Source organism: Chiloscyllium punctatum, chromosome 27 (genome assembly GCF_047496795.1).
Source record: "Chiloscyllium punctatum isolate Juve2018m chromosome 27, sChiPun1.3, whole genome shotgun sequence".
Taxonomy (NCBI): domain Eukaryota; kingdom Metazoa; phylum Chordata; class Chondrichthyes; order Orectolobiformes; family Hemiscylliidae; genus Chiloscyllium; species Chiloscyllium punctatum.
In genome coordinates, this window is record NC_092765.1 from 34,296,573 (window position 1) to 34,316,922 (window position 20,350).

Sequence of the window (20,350 nt, forward strand, 5' to 3'; positions counted from 1 at the left end):
CCATTGACTCTATCTATACTTCCAGCTGCCTCAGGAAAGCAACCAATATTCTCAAAGACCTCTTCCACCCCGGTTATACTCTCTCCTACCCTCTTTCATCGAGTAGAAAATATAAAAGTTTGAATACGCGTATGAATAGATTGAAGAGCAGCTGTTTTCCCCTATTATCAGACTTGTGAATGAACTCTCAAATATTGATTTCTCTCTCTGCACCATTTCTGTGGCTATAGTACTGTATTCTCCTATTCTGATGCAGGTTGTATGGTGCAGTCTGTCTGCATAGACTGCAAAACAACACTTTTCACTGTGTCTCGGTACATGTGACAACTGTAAATCAACCACTACTTCATGTTGGAGCTGACTTTTCATAACCTCAGTATCCTATTTGGCTCTGAGCTGAGGTTATAACAGTAAGTAATATGAACCTCACAATGTAGTTTACTTTTGATTTTTGCTGGCAATTACTTTCATAATACATGCAAACCTGAGCTGTCTGTTTTGTTGTAAAGATATATTACCCAAAACATTGACTCCTGATGAGACAGTTGTGTATGTATCTTGGGCAACACAGCCAGTTCTTCAGCTTTGCAGCAACAGTGCTGCATTTGCAAAGAATAAGCTGCTTGTGTGGAGATGCCAAGTTTGCAACATTTTCAGTGAAAGGTCACATGACATAATTTATGGGTGAAGGAAAAGATATTGAATTAGAATAGAAAGTCAGAGAGAATGCCCTGGGGCAACAACCTTTTTCCCCTTTCTCTTTTCTCTGAAACCCCTCTTATCAAAATCTTGAAAGTTGTAAACCCACGAGAAGTCTGTGTCATTACTAGTGGAGGGTTCCTACAGAGAGAATTCAGAATCTCCCATCACTGCCTTCAGAAAAGAAAACTCAGCTAACTGTAACTGATCCAGGAAGGCACTCCAGTGCCAACAGCTTAAGTGCAAAGCGACCTTTGCTGAAAACTGACATTTGTACCATTTGTGAATAATAATAATTTTTTTGAATTAACTGCTGCTTGGCAAAAAAAACTTCAAAAAAACTCTGCAGTGTTTTAATTTTTTTCTGGACTCTGGGTGCATATGCGTACGTTATTTTTCAACGAACGTAGTTAGATATATTTGCAAAGTTTAAACCTTCTATCAATAATCTTTAGAACTTTTCTTGAGTAAGGTTTATTTGCAATAACCTAGTTTTTAATTTGTTTATTAAGCAATCTGGCTCATCGTCATCTAACATTGAGAAATATATAGCCTGAATAATTGATAATGATATGAATGTTTAATAATTTTGTTATATAATCAAGCATTTATAATACATTCGATATATTTACACATTATATGTTATATTTAAATTTTTAAAAATTGATGTTGGTAATTATACTATTTATAAAATATTGATCAAATATAACAAAAAATGCATAATTAATCATAATTAACACTATTTGCCACATTTATTGTCAAAATATGGTGATTATTACAACTTGACACTGGTCTGGATTTTCAAAGTTTCTGTTTCAGATTTCCCTCCTCAAGACAGTAATATCACTTTTTTTTGTTGCTGCTCTCCCTTTACTGGAGGGTCACCCATTAATTCTACCACAGGTTACTGGGAATGCACAGAATATTTGGAGAGACAAATAGTGCTAGCATAGTGAATAAAACCTCAATGGCTGATATTGTATTAATGATGAAAGTGATGAAGTCTCAATCAGGGTAATGGTGCATGTGCATGAATATACAGAGTATAATAAATTAATGGAGGAGTTACAGGGGCTGCCATATGGAAATTTGATGTGGTGAGAATAGTGATCTGCTCAAGAAAGAATAGGACTGGGTGTTACATAATACTGGGCACAAGGTTTTCAGAAAAGATAGAAAAGGAGGGAAAGTTGAAGGAAGTAACAGTATTAGTTAAGGAGAACATTGCAATGCTGGAGAAATAGGATGTTTCAGAGTATTCAAAGACAGCATCAGTTTGGCGACAGCGAATGAATAAGTGTAGTCTGTAGGCCACCAACTCATGGGAAGCATACAGAGAAAGAAATCTGCAGGGAAATTACAGAGAAATGCCAACATTGTTGTGCAGTTATAATGGGGGTGTCAGTTACTCAACTGTAAACTGGGATGCTGATTGTTGAAGGAGCAGCAAGGGCCAAGTGTCCTCGATTTTGTTCAGGTGAGTTTCCTGTAGCAGTTCCTGTTTACTCGAATACAAAAAAAACACTGGACCTGTTTCTTGGAAATTAGGTGGATCAAATGTCAGCAGGGAGCATTTTAGAGATAAGTGATCATTATGCTGTAATGCTTAGGATAATGGAGTAGAATGACCAGCATTAATCTGGAGCAAGAAAAGGCTTGTGGTGCAGGAGCCTACTTCAGTGGGTAACAATACAGCTGGACAAGAGATTGGAATGAAAGGGCAGCGGCAAACACTGTAACTGAGCAATGGGCTACCTTTGCGGCCATGGTTAGGCGCAGTCGAAGTATATTCCCTCAAAAGGGAAAGGTAAGACAAATACAAATCCAGTGCTCCCTTGATGACCAAGCAATAGAAATTGTTCTTCATCTTAAAGTGTGCTTGTGATGTAAGTCAGGTAGAAATAGAATTGAAAACCAAGAAGAATATAGAAAATTCAGACAGGAAGTGCAAATTGTATGAGGATAATAAAGAGAAATTATGAGAAAAGATTGGCAGCCGACATAATGAGGAATCTCCAAGTCTTCAATAGGCAAAAAGGAGGAGAAGGGCTGTTTAGGGACTATAAAGAGGATATGCACATGGAGACAGACAGAATGGCTGAGGTATTAAATGAATACTTGTCCTCTGCCTTTACTAAGGAAGTAGATAATACCCAGGCCATGGTGACAAAAGAAGCAGGAACCGCTATCACTGAAATTGTTCAAATTTGATGAGAAATGAGTGTTGGATTGACTGTTGGCACTTAAAGTTGACAGATGCCCTGTCAACTTTAAGTGCCAACAGTCAATTCAACCTGGACCAGATGAGATGTATCCAAGGAGATTGAAGGAACTGAGAGTGGAAATTATATTGGCACTGGACATGATGTAGTGACATGATGGATGCTTTGAACCCTTTATTTTGATAAGCCAAGTGGAATCAAGGGTTATCAGGAACATTGCCATGAGAAATGTCAGAATGATCACAATCCTGTTGAAAGGTAGAACAGGCTTGAGAAGCCAAACATCCTACGCTTTTTCCTATTTCTTCTGGTCTTGTGAAAGAAACTTTATATAGGAGTTCCGCAAGGGTCTGTGTTGGGACCTTAGCTTTTCTTGATATTTATGAATGATTTAGATCTTGGTGTACAGGGGATACTTTGAAAATTTGCAAATCATGATACAAAATTTAAATCATTATAAGTTGCAAGGGGGACAATGTAAAACTTAAAAGGGCATGAGTTGGTGGACTGGGCAAATAGTTTGCAGATGAAGGTCAATGCAGTGAATTGTGAAATCCTAAAGGGGATGCAGAAGCAGAGACAGTGTAGACGTGTCGGAATCATTGAAGATGACAGGACAGGTTGAAAGAGCAGTTATCCAAGTATACGGTATCATAAGAACTAGGAGCAGAGGTAGGCCATCTGGCTGATCTTTCCATAGACACAGCTCCACTTACCTGCGCTCTCACCGAATCCATATTTCCTTTATTGTTCGAAAAAAGTCTATCTTTAAAAACGTTTACTGAAGTACTGTCGACTAGTTCACTGGGTAGGGAATTCCATAGATTTACAGTTCTCTGGGTGAAGACATTCCTTCTCAGTTCAGTCCTAAATCTGCTCTCTCGAATCTTGAGGTTATGCCCCCTTGTCCTAATTTCACCTGCCAGTGGAAACATCCTCTCTACTTCTATCTTACCTATTCCCTTCATAATTTTATAATTTTCTATAACATTCTCCCTCATTCTTCTGAATTCCAATAATATAATCCCAATCTACTCAGTCTCTCCTCATAAGCCAACCCCCTCAACTCTGGAATCAACCCAACGAACATCTTCTGCACCCCTTCTAGTGTCAGTATATCCTTTATCAAGTATCCTGAGTTTTATTAGTAGGGGCATAGAGTACAAGAGCAAGAGGTAATTCTTGTATTCGACATTTAGTCAACCTCAGCTGGAATTTTGGGCACCACATTAAATGAAGGCTGTGAATGCGTTGGAGAGACTACTTGAGGGATTTACAAGAATCGTTCCAGGGATGGGAAACTCCAGTTAAAAGGATAGTTTGCAGAGATTAAGACTGCTTAGAAAGGAGACTAAGAACAGATCTGCTAGAAAAATTGTCGAATGGTTCGCTAGAGTAGGTGTGGAGAAACTATATTCGTAAAAGGATACAGATCTAAATTGATGTGTTAAAGAAAAAGAATGCTGGAAAAGTGCTTTTTCACACAGCGATTTAGGTCTGGAATGCACTACCCAGAAGTGTGGTGGAGGAAAGTTCAGTGGATGCATTCAAGGGGAAACAATGTCCAACGTTACAAGGGAAAGGCAAGTGAATGACACTAAGCCCTATCCTCATTTGGAGATCAGATGCAGACATGATGGATCAAATGGCCTCCTGCACCATAACACTTTTCTTTGTGATTCTGTGAAAATATCTGTCAGTTGAAGCCTTGATGAAAGTGTCCTTTGCAGCATAATTATCCATAAGAAGAGACACTATCCTGCAAACAGTTTCTTGGGCTTTGTCTTCCCAACACTTGTCTTTTAGTTCCAGAGTTGGCTTCTGGTGCGACTGTTGAGTTGTTTGAATGCTACCATCTTGACTTGTAATCTTCAGCTGATTTCCCAAGCAGTGGAGGCTGTTGTTTTTGCTCCAGGAAGTTCCTGTATCATTTTCATTGTGCCAGTCCTAATGTTGATGGCGCTGAAACCTAGGGGTCTGAATGCATGTCCTGTTCAGCTGACTATTTAATTCCACTGCTGTGAAATTGAGTTGTGTGTGAACAAATTTCCGGTTGGTTTATGAACTGGTTTTGAAACTTTTTTTTGTTTGGAGCTGCTTTAGGGCTGATATGTTCATCTTGCTTCTCTTGGACTGTCGTTCACATGATGTTCATTTCTGATGAAGCAAGTCAGTACTCTGTCCAACAGGCATTAGTTCCTTGCATGGATTGAATGATACAGATGTAAATTGGATCTTAACTTAAACAATAACATTGTACAAAAGGTGCTTGTGGTTTGATCTATGATGTCTCTATGTGGTTTTGTATTTGTTCTTCTGATGGCAGAGTGTTTTTGTTGTAAGGAGGCCATACTGAGTACAGTTTTTCAGACATTGGAGACCAATTGCATTGGCATTTTCCATTTGGTTTTCCCCAGTAGTACATCTCCAAACATCCAAATTATGGCTAACCCTGGCATTGAAGTCCCCGAGGAGAATGATCTTTTCTTGTTTTGTGATCGCAATGAAAACTTTAAGGTTAAAATAGAATTTTTCCTTAACATTTTCACCTGAGTCAAGGATTGGGTCCTAATTGCTGATGACTGTGCCAATATTGTTTATGATTTGGAGATGCCGGTGTTGGAAAGTTAAAAATCACACAATACAGGGGAACCTTGCTTATCCGAATACCAATTATCCGAAAATTGGATTATCCGAAGGAGATCTCTAGGTCCCGATGGAAACATTACATCAAAGATGTATTTCCAACAGTGATCGGGTCTTTTGTCTACAGTGACTAAACAGGCACAGTCTCCAAATGACTGACCTCCCGCCATCTCTGTCTCCCCTCCCACACTTTCCCTGGAGTTCTACACAGCGGTGTACCCTAAAAATCTCTCCAATATTGTCCTGTATAGAGCAGAGGGGAATCTGTCATAACGTTGCAGTCAAAAGTTGTGTGTGGGACTGTGCGCACGCGCGCGCGCGCATGTGTGTTTTGGAGATTTACCCCACAAAGGCAGCAGCAGTGGTCTTGTTGGTGTCCAGTCCAGCTCCCCGGAGAGGGGATGGGGAGTGGGTATTGGATGGGTTTGGGGCGGGGGTCAGTGTTTGTTGGGGTCAGGAGTGTGGGCAAGGTGTTGGATGCGTTTGGCAAGTGGGGATGGTGTTGGACGGGGTTGAGAGTGGGGGGGTGGGGTCTCACATGCTATATGCTGCTGCAGTCTCCTGAATTGGGAGCAGACTTTAAGAACTCCGAGCCCCAGAGGAAAGGCATTTAATCAATTAACCAAATAATCGATTATCCGAACGAAATAGTGCCCGCCCATCATGTTTGGATAATCAAGGTTCCCTTGCTCGGTTATAGTCCAGTAGGTTTATTTGGATGCATTAGCATTTTGAGGGCTGCTCCTTCAGCAGAACCACCTGATGAAGGAGCAGCACTCCAAAAGCTAGTGCTTCCAAATAAACCTGTCGGACTATACCCTGGTGTTGTGTGATTTTAATATTGATTATGGCTGACCGAGAGTTCAAATATCCTGAACCTTTCTTTTATACAATTGGGAAGTTCTGGCAGTGCATTCAAGATCCTATTCCATATTGCACAACCAGTTGTATGGACATATAAGGTTTGGGGTATTTTCAGTAGAAGATGTATCCCCTTGCCTTTTAGTTTAACAATTCCTCCCCAGGAAAGTGAATATCACTGAGAGCAGCCAAGTAAATTTATAGTCATAGAAATCTACAGCACAGAAAAAAAAAACACTTTTTGGTGGTCAATGATGGTCAAAAATATTTTTCAGCATTTGGCTTATGGTCTTATCTGTCTTGGCATCACAAGTGTCTATCTAAATACTCCTTGAATATTGAGAGCGACTGCCCCTCCAGGCAGAGAGGTTCCGAACTCCTTGGAGGAGGTGGAGGGTGTGGGTGGTTCTCGAACGTTTGTGGGGAGTTCCTGGACTAGGGGGGGATAGGACAGTATCAAGGTAGGTGGAGATGAGTTCGGTGGGGCAGGAGCAGGCTGAGACAATGGGTTGGCCAGGGTGGTCAGACTTGTGGATCTTGGGTAGAAGGTAGAATCGGGTGGTGTGGGGTTCCCAGACTATGAAGTTGGAAACTGTGGGTGGGAGTTCTCCTGAGGTGATGAGGTTCTGTATGGTCTGGGAGATGACGTTTTGGTGATGGGGGGGTGGGGTCATGGTTGAGGGGGCAGTAGGAGGAGGTGTCTTCGAGTTGGCATCTGGCTTCAGTGGTGTCGAGGTCAGTGCGCCAAACTACCACTGCATCCCGTTTATCTGCTGATTTGATGGTGAGGTTGGGATTGGAGCAGAGGGAGTGGAGGGCTGCACGTTGTGAGGGTGAGAGGTTGGAGTGGGGGAGGGGGGTAGACAGGTTGAGGCGGTTAATATCTCGGCGGCAGTTGGAAATGAAGAGATCGAGGGCTGGTAATAGGCAGGAACGGGGTATCCCGTGTTGGAGGCGGGCAAAGGGGTCCTCGGAAGGTGAGCGGGAGTCTTGATTGTAAAAGTAAGCACGGAGGTTGAGGCAGGCGGAAGAAGTGTTCAACGTCATGGCCTGCATTAAATTCATTGATGTGTGGACGGAGGGGAATAAAGTGAGGCCTTTGCTGAGGACTTAAGGTTCTTCCTCAGTGAGGGGGAGGTTGAGGAATGGTGAAAACTCGGCAGGGCTGAGAGTGGGGGCAGAGCCTGTAACTGGAGTGGGCGTGGTGTTGGGGGGAATGTGGGTGGAGTCATGAGCAGGGGTGTTGTTCCCCTCAGGGCTCTGGAGGGCGGGGATGGTGACAGTGGGATCTGTGGGATGTTGTCAGCAGAATGCAGGTGAGTGGCATTGGTGGGCGCGAACATGGTAGTTGGGGGGGGTGGGGGTCGGGTGGTGGGCGTCACTGACCGTGTGACATCAATGATGATGTGAGGGATGGAAGTGATGTCACGTTGTGCATGAGGAATTGTGAAGGGCGGAAGTGGCTGTGGAAGCGGCCATGATGGGGGCGGAGAGTCTAGATTTCTACTTGCCTGTGGGTCAAAAAAGGATTTTCTGGACATTTCCTTGAAACCGACAGCCCCTTACCTTAAATCTATGCCTGCTGCTCATTGATAAAAGTGAAAAGTTTTTTCCTGTCTCCTCTGTCAGTGCCCCTCACAATTTTATACATCTCAATCAAGTCCCCTCTCAATCCTCTCTGCTTTAAGGAAAACAAGGTAAAAACAATGACTGCAGATGCTGGAAACCAGATTCTGGATTAGTGGTGCTGGAAAAGCACAGCAGTTCATGCAGCATCCAAGTAGCTTTGAAATCGACGTTTCGGACAAAAGCGAAGGGCTTTTGCCCGAAACGTCGATTTCGAAGCTACTTGGATGCTGCCTGAACTGCTGTGCTCTTCCAGCACCACTAATCCAGATTTAAGGAAAACAATCCCAGTCTGTCCAATCTCTCTTCGTGACTTACATTCCTCAGCCCAGTTAACACCCTGGTAAATCACTGTTGAACCCTCTCTAGTGCTATCATATCCCTCCTATAATGTGGACTCCGGAACTGTGCACAATACTCTAGCTCTTGCCTCACCAATGTTTGATACAATTGTCACATTTTGAGTTTTGTAGTTGATAATAATATGATTGTAGTTCTTCTGTTTGGGCAATCACTATTCTTTTGTGTTCTAAGATTGTTAGTTGCAAAATTCAGAATTTGTTTTCTTTGACCACAACAATGATGCTGCGCGGTAAGGTTCCCCAACCAGCCGAAGGTGGAACAGGCTATTTATTGGGTAACTTTTCTAGACTCCGTCATTTATGGTGAGCAGAGGGTCAGTGGCTCAGTTACCAATGATGTTGCCTGAAGATAGTCTGACCCAAGACAGGCGTCCAGTAACCTTCAAGTCTGTGCAGCTTCGGATCGCCAAGATTCACAGCCTTGTCTCTATTGCTAATTCACCATTGTCACAGGACTTGGCAATGGACCCTGGTAGACTTCTGTGCATGTCTTCACTTAACATGAACTTGCAGTCCCATAACTGCACACATGATATTGACTGGTTAGCCAACCATGCCGCATCAGCTTTCTTCCTTCGCAACTTGTGATATGCATAATCTTTGTCTGTCCTGCTATTGAGTACTTTTTGAACTTCACTTGCTATAGCAGCACTCTGGACTTTGGCACCATGGGTGGCTTTACGAGGAGAAAGGAGCTCCTGACAACTTTAGTCAAGGGAGCTTGGAAACTTCTCCACCAAAGCAGCAAAGATTGACTGATTTGCCTTTGTCTTCCTGGAACCTTGATATTTCGCCTAGTTAGGCCATCCGAGTCATGTCTATATGTACGTTTTTAAGTTAAACTCCTTTCTCATTGAACAATAGGCAAGTGTTGCAGGTTGAACAATACAAAGTTGCATTCTCTAGTACAATAGAAATGTTCTGTAAAATATTTAATATGATTTGACAAAGATGGCCTTGCATTTCTATTTCAACTTTGACAACCTCGCTGCTTACCATCCAATCAAGTCCTTATGAGTTTTTGTGGTTGTTTTCTTGGAACCATGCAATGTATTTGCAAACAGAAAATTTTCACAGACAGTGACATGTTAATGAGAGGATATTTGTTGATGTAGTTAGCTGTTTTAGTTAACTATTTAGGTGCTTTTGAATTCCTTGGAGGGGGTGGGGAAGGTGGGCTTGTGGAGCTGTGAGATGGGGCAAGGGATGGGTGGCGGTGAAGTTGGGCAGGGCTGCAAGCCTACTTCTTGTGGTCTCCGAGCCCTTCAGTGATATCCAAGTTTGAGATCACTGACTTCAGATCTGAGAAAGACAAATTGGAATTTTCTTTCTTGATAAGAGTTCTGGTCGGCATGAAGGGAGTTGGGTCCCATTTACTACAATGGGGAATTAAATGCAGTAGCAGGGAAGTTTTACTGCAATTGTGCAAAGAGTTGGAGGCACTACATTTTTCATCTCTATACTTAAAAGGATACAATGACAACAAAGCAGTACAGAGAAGATTTACTCAACTGATTCCCGGGATGAAGGAGTTATCACGTGAAGGTTAAAAAGATCTATGCTGTATCCTTTGATATTTAAAAGAATGAAATGTGATTTTAATGAAACATGTAAAACTCAGAGGGGGCTTGATACAGAGTTGCTGAAAAAGAAAGTAAAACTGGATGACACAGTTTAAAAATAAGGGACCCTCATTTAAGTTCAAAGGGTAATTTGCCTGTGGAATATTCTTCCAGTGAGCATTGATAAGTCATTCTGTTAGAATCTGGTTTGATAAGTGTCACAAGGTGTCAGGTAAGATCAGCAAGTAGCGGTGAGGCCACAGTCAGATTAGCCATGATCTTAAGAAATGACAAAACAGGTTCAAGGAGCTGAATAGCCTTGTCTCCTCCAATTTTTTTGTCTGTATGTCCATGAATCACTAAAACTAGTTGCTTTGTTCAGATCTTTGCTGAGATTTTGACGTCTTTTGGCAATTTCTTCTTTAGAACAGTTGGTATTTGCAAAGCTTTTGGTTTCTTCAGTTAAGTGTTCACACTTTCTAGGGAAATCTGTTTCTGCTAATCCGGGGAAGTTTTTAATCTAGTAAAATTGTACTCAAAAATAGTGATGATGGCAACAGAATGTAAAATCCAGGCCATCTCAAATCAAGTGTTGGACAGCAAGAGTTCAATATCGAACACTGGGAAAAAGGCAACATTTGCATGTGGAAATACCATCAGTGAGCAGTGGCTGCTGTGTACTATTTTAGCTGAAAGATTCGACTGATGTCAGAAGCTGAAAAGAGCATGGCTGTCACCTTATTTGTCACTTAAATCCCAAAATTAGAAAATTGAAATCCATATTAATGTCTAAAATGTTAATATTAGTATGTAATGTAATAATGCAACCATGTAATATTGGAATATTAAATCTATTACAAAACGTTAAGGAAGTGCGAAATTCAAGATGGTGGTAGAGTAGCGGGGCTGTACCTCTTGCTCAGGGCTCATCTGCTCCTGCATACTTTTTTTTTCTTTTTTTCTTTTTACTTCTCTTGATTCCATTTTCTTTTCCCCGTTCTTCTTTGCAAGCCTTTTATTTTGGATTCCCTACAGTGTGGAAACAGGTCCTTTGGCCCAACAAGTCCACACCGATCCTCTGAAGGATAACCCAACCAGACCCATTTCCCTCTGACCAATGCACCAATGGACAATTTAGCATGGCCAATTCACCTGACCTGCATATCTTTGGACTGTGGAAGGAAACCAGAGCACCTGGAGGAAACCCACGCAGACACGGGGAGGATGTGCAAACGCCACATAGACAGTCGCGTGAGATGGGGATCTAACCTGGGTCCCTGGTGCTGTGAGGCAGCAGTGTTGACCACTGAGCCACCATGCTGTCCCTTTTCTGGTGGGTTAGTTGGCAAAATTGGCGTGGCAGCTTGAGCGGCCTATGCACAGAATAGTAGCTTTTCCTGGCCATGGAGATGGCAGCAAAACTCCTCCAGTGATGGCTGCCGTGAACTTTTCAAGATTGAGGTGCCAGCAAAGTGACATCTCAGGAGGGTGTCCAGTGGGAATACTCTTGACGAGGCAGCACCCTGGTCTGGCAATAGAGCTAGGAACTTCTAGTTGCAGTAGGCCCAAAGTGAGGACTCCTGGCGTTGATGAGGTAACAAGTACAGCGGTGGCAACATGGTATTCCCAGGTCAGGAGCTCCTGGTGTCACTGAGGTGGCAGTGGTGCCAGGGTTGTGGTTTCAACAGTGGTAGGCCCAGAGGCGAAGAGCTGGCGTTGAAAGTGAGCAACCTTTACGTTAGTGGGGCTGGTGATGCGATGGAGTAGGATGCTCCAATTGGAGCTCCTTTTGTTTCCTTCTTTTCCTCTTTGCTTACTCCTTTGATCTCTTGGCAACTTGTGGCAACTCTCAGTGGTCTCTCTGTGGCTTGTGGTGGTGTCTCGATCCATTTGCGAGTGGATCCTGACAGGCACATTCCTAAGGCACCCAGGGGAGATCGGAGAGGCAGGCGTTTCAGCAACAGCGACGGTCACAGTAGCTGCATCATTGAGAACACAGCACAGTGAGATTAGCAGAGGACTCCAAAGACTGTTGAATTTTTAACTTCTGTTGCTTTCCTAGTTTAAACTATGAAAGGCTCTAGTGTCAACTATTACCTACTTTACTTTTCTTCTATTTTCTGAAGTAATGGTTAATTTTTTAACACTCATTTCTTAATACTTCAGCACTTTTACCGAGGTACCTTGGTACATAAGGTGGTGCCATATGTGGCGACATTATACACTTCTCTCTGTACTCCTGCACCTCTGTTCTCGGCCATGGCCACGTGACAATAAAATCTAAAATCTAAAAAAATCGGAAAATTTCTATCCTTGTTATTATATTATTCAAAAAGGTGCTGGATTCTGACAACTAGTGAAGCTTTTCACTGTATTTTGCTGTAATATTCACAGTAAAATGCAAGTGACGATAAATAAACCATAATCCTCAATTTTATCCATTCCAGTCGGCTGCTTTTGCGAATTTTTCTTCACTGACTCTTCCAATGTGCTTTTCTCGTCCATGTAATTATCCTTTACAGTTTCTGCTGTTATTGTAGGCCATGTTGACTTGTTCAAAATTACACTTAGCTCTGTCTCTGCGTATTTTCAAATTAAGCATTTTGTATAGATTAGTCCATAATTTTAAAGCAATAATGAGTTTAGTTTTTAAAAGGTGATGCCAGGATTATGGAAACGGAGTATATGTCTTGAAAGAACTTGAATTCACGACTGGAGTGGGGCTTATAAAAATGTTTGTAAACCAGGCAGGCTGCCTTTGGATAGAAGGCTATCAAATCTGGGATGAGACCAGGAGAGTGTTTTGGAACTTCAAGGTTTGAGGATTGCACTGTACTTTTTCTTTGGCGCAGAGTGCCAGGTTTTGGCTAGTGCCAATGGATTGCCATCAGACACACTGGCAATAGAGGCTTAGACAATGAAGTGTTGAAAGTGGGATGTTTATAAATAAGCATTTCATCTAAGCTCATTGACACTATCTAAATATAATGCTCTTTCTTCTCTCCTCTTAGGTGAGGATGAAATGGATACTCAAGGTGGTTGGCAACCAGTCCTATCCAGAGACTCTTCTCCTGAGGCACTAGACTTCAGCACAACCAATCGAGCTAAAGCTGAGAGAAGACTTGAACTGTCTGTGACTGTGAATGAAAGTAGCTTTGGTCAGAGTGACTCATTTGGGAGGCAGAGTGATGCTTTTAAAAATAAAGAGCAAACTTTATTACAAAGAGGACATTCTCTGGATGAAGATCAGAATGATTATATGAGCTCAAGTGAACTTGTTGCTGTGCCTTTAGGGGAAGATAATGACAATGAAGTTGATTTTGATCCAGTGGACAGTCCAAGGATTCAGCACTCTCAAACTAACCAAATTACTCTTAGTGATAATTTTCAAGATGGAAATGGAATTGAACAGGGCGTATTTAGTGAAGCTGAGGAAAAGAGGAGGAAGACTGAGCTTGATGAGCTAAAATATAGAAAGCAGCCAATTGAAAACAAACACGATGACTATGCATCAGATGGTGCGAACAGTTTTGAGAAGGACTTGCAGTTAAATGATTGTGACAGGCGCTTTGAATGTGAAGATGAGAATCGGGACATTCACAAAACAACTTTATGTAATGACAATGAAAGTAATTTGACTTTGCATAAAACGGAACTGTTTAATATTGCTGAAAATGGAGATGCTCTTTCGAGAGCACGAAGTAAGCTCACTGTGGGTGAAGATGAAAAATCTGCTGCATTATTACGCAAATCAGTTATCCTGAAAGAATCTGTTGGATTTCCAATGAAAAGATCAGAAAAGAAAGACTTTATGTCAGAGACAAGGTTAGCAATTAAAGATTGTTTGCCAACAATGGTTGACTGTCTTGCGAGAGGGGCTGTGGAAAGACATGGGGAATCTGCAAGGACTGAAGTCCTGGATAAAGGAAAAATTGAAAAAAATCGGAAAGTGCCTCGGCATGAAGATTTATCTGCAGGTTCGTTCCAAAAATAAGACGTAGTATGAAGCTGCACATGTCCCAATCCTAGATTAAAGAGAGTCATCAGGTCTTAGTCAGAAAAAGTTGTTGCAGTATTGGTCTTCACCTCTGTTTTGAGGAATGAATCATAACTTGCACTTCTTTTCACTATTTATTAATTCTTGCAAGATCGAAAAGCTTCAGAGGAGAAGAGATGACAATTGGAACAATCACTGTGTTGTAAAAACTTTGCAATTTAAAAAAATAAGTTTTTAAACAATAGTTTGTAAGGAATTATTGAGAAGCTTTCAATTATATATGGAAAGCATTAGTTCTATGTCACCTCCTCTTACTTTGGATAGCATGTGTTTATTTTCTGGGTTGCATCAGAGAATTTTGAGGCTTACTTTCTCAATAGGCTGTAATAGGGCAGATTGTTTTGTGTTCACTTTACAAAAGTTAGTTTATTTAATGTGGCTAGATGCAGCACCATCGATATATGGTTTTAAAATAATGTTCATTTCATAAGGAATGAGAAAACCTTAATACATGAAATGTACAAGTGTACGATCAATTCATATCAGTAAGCTTGTGGAATGTTGATGTTCATTCGAGCACACTTGCTGTCTTTCATTTGGTTGAGTATAACCACTGAATCTTTTAGTATTCGTATTCTCACCTTTTGAGGAATGAAGTTGAGGGTTTAAGTACCACTCTACAGACTTGAGCACACAATTTGCACTGACTGTTCAGTACGAAGATCCAGCACTGTTGAAACTGTTGCTTGTAACATTAAATTCAAACCATGGCCCTAAGATGGAATGGGAAGATTACTTGTCACTGTTAGAAGACCAGAGGAACTCCTTTAACCAAAATCTAGTAATTCATCATCTCATTGTCTGACTTCACTGTGTGTGCATTGGCTGTTGTGCTTTTATACATTATAACAGTGACTGCCCTTCAGAATGACTTCATGTTCTGAAGCACTTCGAATGATCCTGGTATCATGAATGATGCTACAAAGTCCATTTCTTCATTTTTAGAAATTCATTAGCCAGCAGTTTCCTTATGGTGTTCCAAAGTAAGTAGGAAGCAGTGGATGCTGGGGAGAAACAAAAACTTTTCATAACTAGTTTTTTGTAGTATTCGGGCAGAAGAATTTTGAGACAGCCATGTACTTTGAAGGCAGAAGTGATTTTGGAAGTCCTTGAACATTGAATAATTAATGTCATTGCTTAATATAAAGGACCACACCTCCAATGCCTAAGCCAAACATTAATATTTTCAGTCAACAAGTGTGATCCACTTGAAAAATGAGCAGGAGAATCCATGCTTTGTTTTTATCAACTGAAGTTATGGATTTGCAGTTGTAATGGACATGACAGAAGGAAGTACATGAATAATGTAATGATCCCAGTAGCTGTTATTATCGGACACATCAGACCCCAGATGGAAACCTGTTGGTAGCTCATATTTTGATTTTGTTTTTGCTGGATCAAAGTGGTGTCTTGTTGAAGCATCACACAATGCAGCAGATTTTGCTTTAACAATAAAGCAGATGTTTATTTGCAACAGAAATGAAGATGAAAAGGATAATCCAAAATATCTACTTGTAGTTCAAGCTCAAAGAGTTTTAAATAGAGTAAAAGTACAATTCCATGATCCCACAACACTTCTTTATAAGTTGAAAAGGAACAAAACATTAATAGTACCCAAAGCAAACCTTGTAAAGGGTCCAAAATAGCATTCACACAATACTTGCCAGAGTCCCTTTTTTTTGACACCTTGTTGTGTTTAGGTCACTTGCGACTTCAGTTTTTTGATTGAATATGAAGGTAACTTCTTCCTGGAGCTGCTACAGACCAACTTAAATGTATTCAGTTTGAAATGCCTTTTTCCAGGTTTTATCCCAACACTTCTCTTCTGCAACTACCATTAGCTCTTTACTCTAAGGTAACATATTTCTCAATGTATCCTTCCCTCTTAGGAACACTGGACTCTGTAGCCTTCCTATTCTGAAGACTTCAAAGGACTACCCCATTCAAAGTAAAATTCGAAGTCCCCCTTCCAACTATAGATGTTTTCCTTGAATTTAAAAAAAAAGTTCCAGAAAACTAAAAAAAAACCTGAGACCCCATTATTTTCCTTATTGGGTTGCAAAGCCACCTAAAATTAACAAGTTCCATTATTCGTGCACAAAACTCATTCATTCTAATGCTAAGTCTCGAGACTAATTTAAACAGAAACACCACAGCTTCAGATTAACTTCACCTTTAGTAATTCAAAAACCAGAAACCCAAGGTTATGATAAATAATATCAAAACGTATATAAATACTACAGTTTACATCATAGGAAAGAGCTTCCCAGCAATAGTATTTAGGCCTATGTTTCAGCAGTTCTTCCCAGGACAGTATTTGATCAGGTAATTTCAGTCAGCAGCAAAAAAATAAATTCCAGATCATAGGGATTTGTAGTGACAAAGGTTTGTGCCAGCCAAGTAAGAGTTATTCTGCTGAATCTGACTTTCCGCTCTTGGTTCATGGCTTTGCTAGTTGGAACACTTCAACTCTCACAAAATACAAGGAGAACTAGCCATTTGGATACAGAACTGGCTCAAAGGTAGAAGACAGCGGGTGGTGATGGAGGGTTTCAGACTGGAGGCCTGTGACCAATGGAGTGTCACAAGGATCGGTGCTGGGTCCACTCCTTTTCATTGTTTATATAAATTATTTGGATGTGAGCATAAGAGGTACAGTTAGTAAGTTTGCAGATTACACCAAAATTGGAGGTGTAGTTGACAGCGAAGAAGGTTACCTCAGATTACACCAGGATCTTGACCAGATGGGCCAATGGGCTGAGAAGTAGAAGATGGAGTTTAATTCAGAAAAATGCGAGGTGCTGCATTTTGGGAAAGCAAATCTTAGCAGGACTTATACACTTAATGGTAAGGTCCTAGGGAGTGTTGCTGAACAAAGAGACCTTGGAGTGCAGGTTCATAGCTCCTTGAAAGTGGAGTCGCAGGTAGATAGGATAGTGAAGAAGGCATGTGGTATGCTTTCTTTTATTGGTCAGAGTATTGAGTACAGGAGTTGGGAGATCATGTTGCGGCTCTACAGGACATTGGTTAGGCCACTGTTGGAACATTGTGTGCATTCCTGGTCTCCTTCCTATCGGAAAGATGTTGTGAAACTTAAAAGGGTTCAGAAAAGATTTAAAAGGATGTTGCCAGGGTTGGAGGATTTGAACTTAACACACATTTATACTGAGAGGCTGACAGGTTGGGACTGTTTTCCCTGGAGCGCCGGAGGTTGAGGAGTGACTTTATAGAGGTTTACAAGATCATATGGGGCGTGGATAAGATAAGTAGACAAAGTCTTTTCTCTGGGGTCAGGGAGTCCAGAACTAGAGGGCATAGGTTTAGGGTGAGAGGGGAAAGATATACAAAAGATCGGCAACTTTTTCAAGCAAAGGGTGGTAGGTGTGTGGAATGAGCTGCCAGAGGAAGTGGTGGAGGCTGGTACAATTGCAACATTTAAAAGGCATTTGGATGGGGATATGAATAGGAAGGGTTTGGAGGGATATGGGCCGGGTGCTGGTCGGTGGGACTAGATTGAGTTGGCATATCTGGTCGGCATGGGCGAAGGATCTGTTTCCATGCTGTACATCTCTATGACTCTAAGTGCACACCAAAATCCTACTTGTACACAAAAGGGGTTTTAACCTCAGCCACGTTTTTAGTTAGTGAGTTCCAGAAGGATCTCAGGCTCAAGGTGAAGAAAACTCAACTCCCCTTTAATTCTTCTAAATACTTTAAATGTTGTTTGCAGGCCAGTGACCTCTTTGTTGATGAAAATAGATCTTTCTTGTACATTCTGTCTAGGTCTTATTGATTCACACTAACTAAATTTCTCTTCACCATCTGTTCCAAAGAAAATTATCCCAAACCTATCAAGTCTGTCTCCGTATTTAAAATCTTTTTTATATCCTCTTTCGTATGATCACCGTCTTCCGGTAATGTGGCCATCAGAATTGTCTACAGAGCTCTAACTTGAGTCTCGTTAGTTTCTGTACAGTTCTAGAATAACCTTTCTTCTCTTCTGTGCCTTGACTAATCATGAACTGTATCTTGTATGCTTTTTTAACTGGTCAATCTATCTGCTTCGCTACCTTTGGAGATCTCTTGACATGAAACCAACCTCCTTCTGTACCTCTACATTTCTCATTTTCCTAACATCTATTCTGTATTACCTTGCAGTCTACAGTTTCTTTGTTTGCAATTATTAATTCCCTGGCCTAACCTGCTAAAGGATTTATTTCACTTTTTTTCTTTTGACATACAGATGCTGCTGCTGGTTTTCTCTCAACTCCTTTTTAGCCATCCATTGTTAATTTCTCATCATCTGGCTTAGCATGAATCTTCACAGCATTGTACATTTGTTTCCTTTTGATTCGTTATCACCCCATAATTTCCTTAGCTAACTGTTGGATAATGCATTCTTCTTATAGCATATTTCTTTCTCAGTAAAATTTGTTGAGAGTACTGAAATATTCTTAAATATCTGACACTGCTTTCCTGTCTCAGCTTTAACCTATTTTATTATTTCACTTTAGCCAACTCAGTATTCGTGCCCTTGCAATTGCTTTCATTAAAGTTGAAGACATAGTTTTAGTCCTGAACCTCAACGTTAAATTCTTGTGTTATCAGCATCTTCCCGAGACATCCTTAAATTCATGCTGCCTCATTACACTTAACTGGGGAACAGGCTATTCTAGACCTGGCAGGTTCCAAAATGCACTGTACTAAGAAATTACCCTGAATACGCTGGAAGAACCTCTCCCAAGTTACCTTTGCCTATTTGATTCATCCAATCCATAGGGAGATTAAAATCTTCCATGATTATTTAAGTAGATTCCTTACAAGTGCCCATTATTTCTTGATTTATGCTTGGTCTGATAATGTAGCTACTTTTGGTGTAGGGGGCTGTTAACCTCCTACCAATGATGTTCCTTTGCTATTTCTTGTCTCCACTGTTCTATATTATGATTCTTTGAAGTGAGATCTTGGGCATAGAATCAAGACAAAAGTGTAGTGTACAGTATATTACTGTATATACTCAAGTAATAGTCAAATTTTTTGACTACTTTGTAAGGTTAAATTTATGGGGTTGACTGTTACATGGATCCTACTTTTGAGGGACTAAAATTCATGGCGATCAAAATTCATACCATACATTAGCAGAAGCCCAATTGGCGGCACAGTGGATCGTGGTTAGCACTGCTGCCTCACAGCATCAGGGTCCCAGGTTCGATTCCAGCCTTGGGCGATTTGCCTGTATGGAGTTTGCACATTCTCCCCGTATCTGCGTGGGTTTCCTCCCACAGTCCAAAGATGTGCAGGTCAGGTGAATTGGCCATGTTATATTGCCCATAGTGTTAGGTGCATTAGTCAGAGGGAAATGGGTCTGGGTGGGTTACTCTTCGGAGGGTCGGTGTGGACTTGTGGGGCAGAAGGGCCTGTTTCCACACGATAGGGAATCTAAAAAAATTGATCTCTAAACAAAGAAAGAAAAATGAATTGTGGTAATTCTGAAAACCCGGAGTGGAACACAACAGCTAGCCGACTGGAAGACTGGGAGCGGAGCGGAACAACCGGCAGACTGGAAAGCTGGAGTGGTACATGACGGCCAGCACGCTGACTCATAAATGTTAATCTGTTATCAGTGAAGAACTAGGGTCAGCTTTTACATGAGATGTATGGAAAATTCCAGGTTATTTGGCCAAAAATAGGGGGTCGATTTTTAAATTAATTTGATAATTACTCAAGTATGTATGGTATTTTTTATTATTAAAGGAATACTTTGTGACGTAAAAATACCTTAAAGGAATGGAGGGGAAATGTGGTAAGAAGTTGGTTCTGCTTTAATTTGTGAAAATAATTATATTAAATAATTGACAAGCAAAATAATGTTAGAAGTCTCTTGATTTTAAAAATAAATTAATGGGATATTCGTGGTGTGTGATGTTTACACAGCTAGTTGTCAACTACAGGGTAAATCTGCTTGATGCACTGAGACCAATGATCGATAAAACCTTAGACAATTTTGATCTTCCTACTGTGTCAGTATTGCAACTTTATTCCAGCTATTTAACCCTTCAGCTATTATTACAAGATCATAGCTAAAATGTTTATGGATTTAGGAACATTTGGAGGAATGGGATGAAGCCTGTGAGTATCAGTAACTTTGCATATTCCACATTTTCAATTTTGTCAAACCCAGTACAGATTGATGACCTGTTTTCAGGCGTTGAACTTGATAGCAAATTGTCTGAATTCCATCCCTGCTTAAAATCACACTATGGCCTGTCACCCCTGCATGGTTTGTCTCACTAACTGTTCTGTTTCTAGTACCAC

The 20,350-nt window shown here is 40.9% G+C and overlaps 1 protein-coding gene across 13 annotated transcripts in view; it reads left to right on the forward strand.

Moving 5' to 3' along the window:
- LOC140453642 (zinc finger MYM-type protein 4-like) overlaps positions 1-20,350 on the forward strand; it is a 202,647-nt gene that overhangs the window by 109,443 nt on the left and 72,854 nt on the right. For 9 of the 13 annotated variants that reach the window (XM_072548508.1, XM_072548513.1, XM_072548510.1 and 6 more), the window contains one exon: positions 12,990-13,955. The exons of the other annotated variants lie outside the window; for them this stretch is intronic. In XM_072548508.1, coding sequence (XP_072404609.1) covers positions 12,990-13,955 — 966 coding nt within the window. The remainder of the gene's footprint in view (positions 1-12,989; positions 13,956-20,350) is intronic. 13 annotated transcript variants of the gene reach the window in all.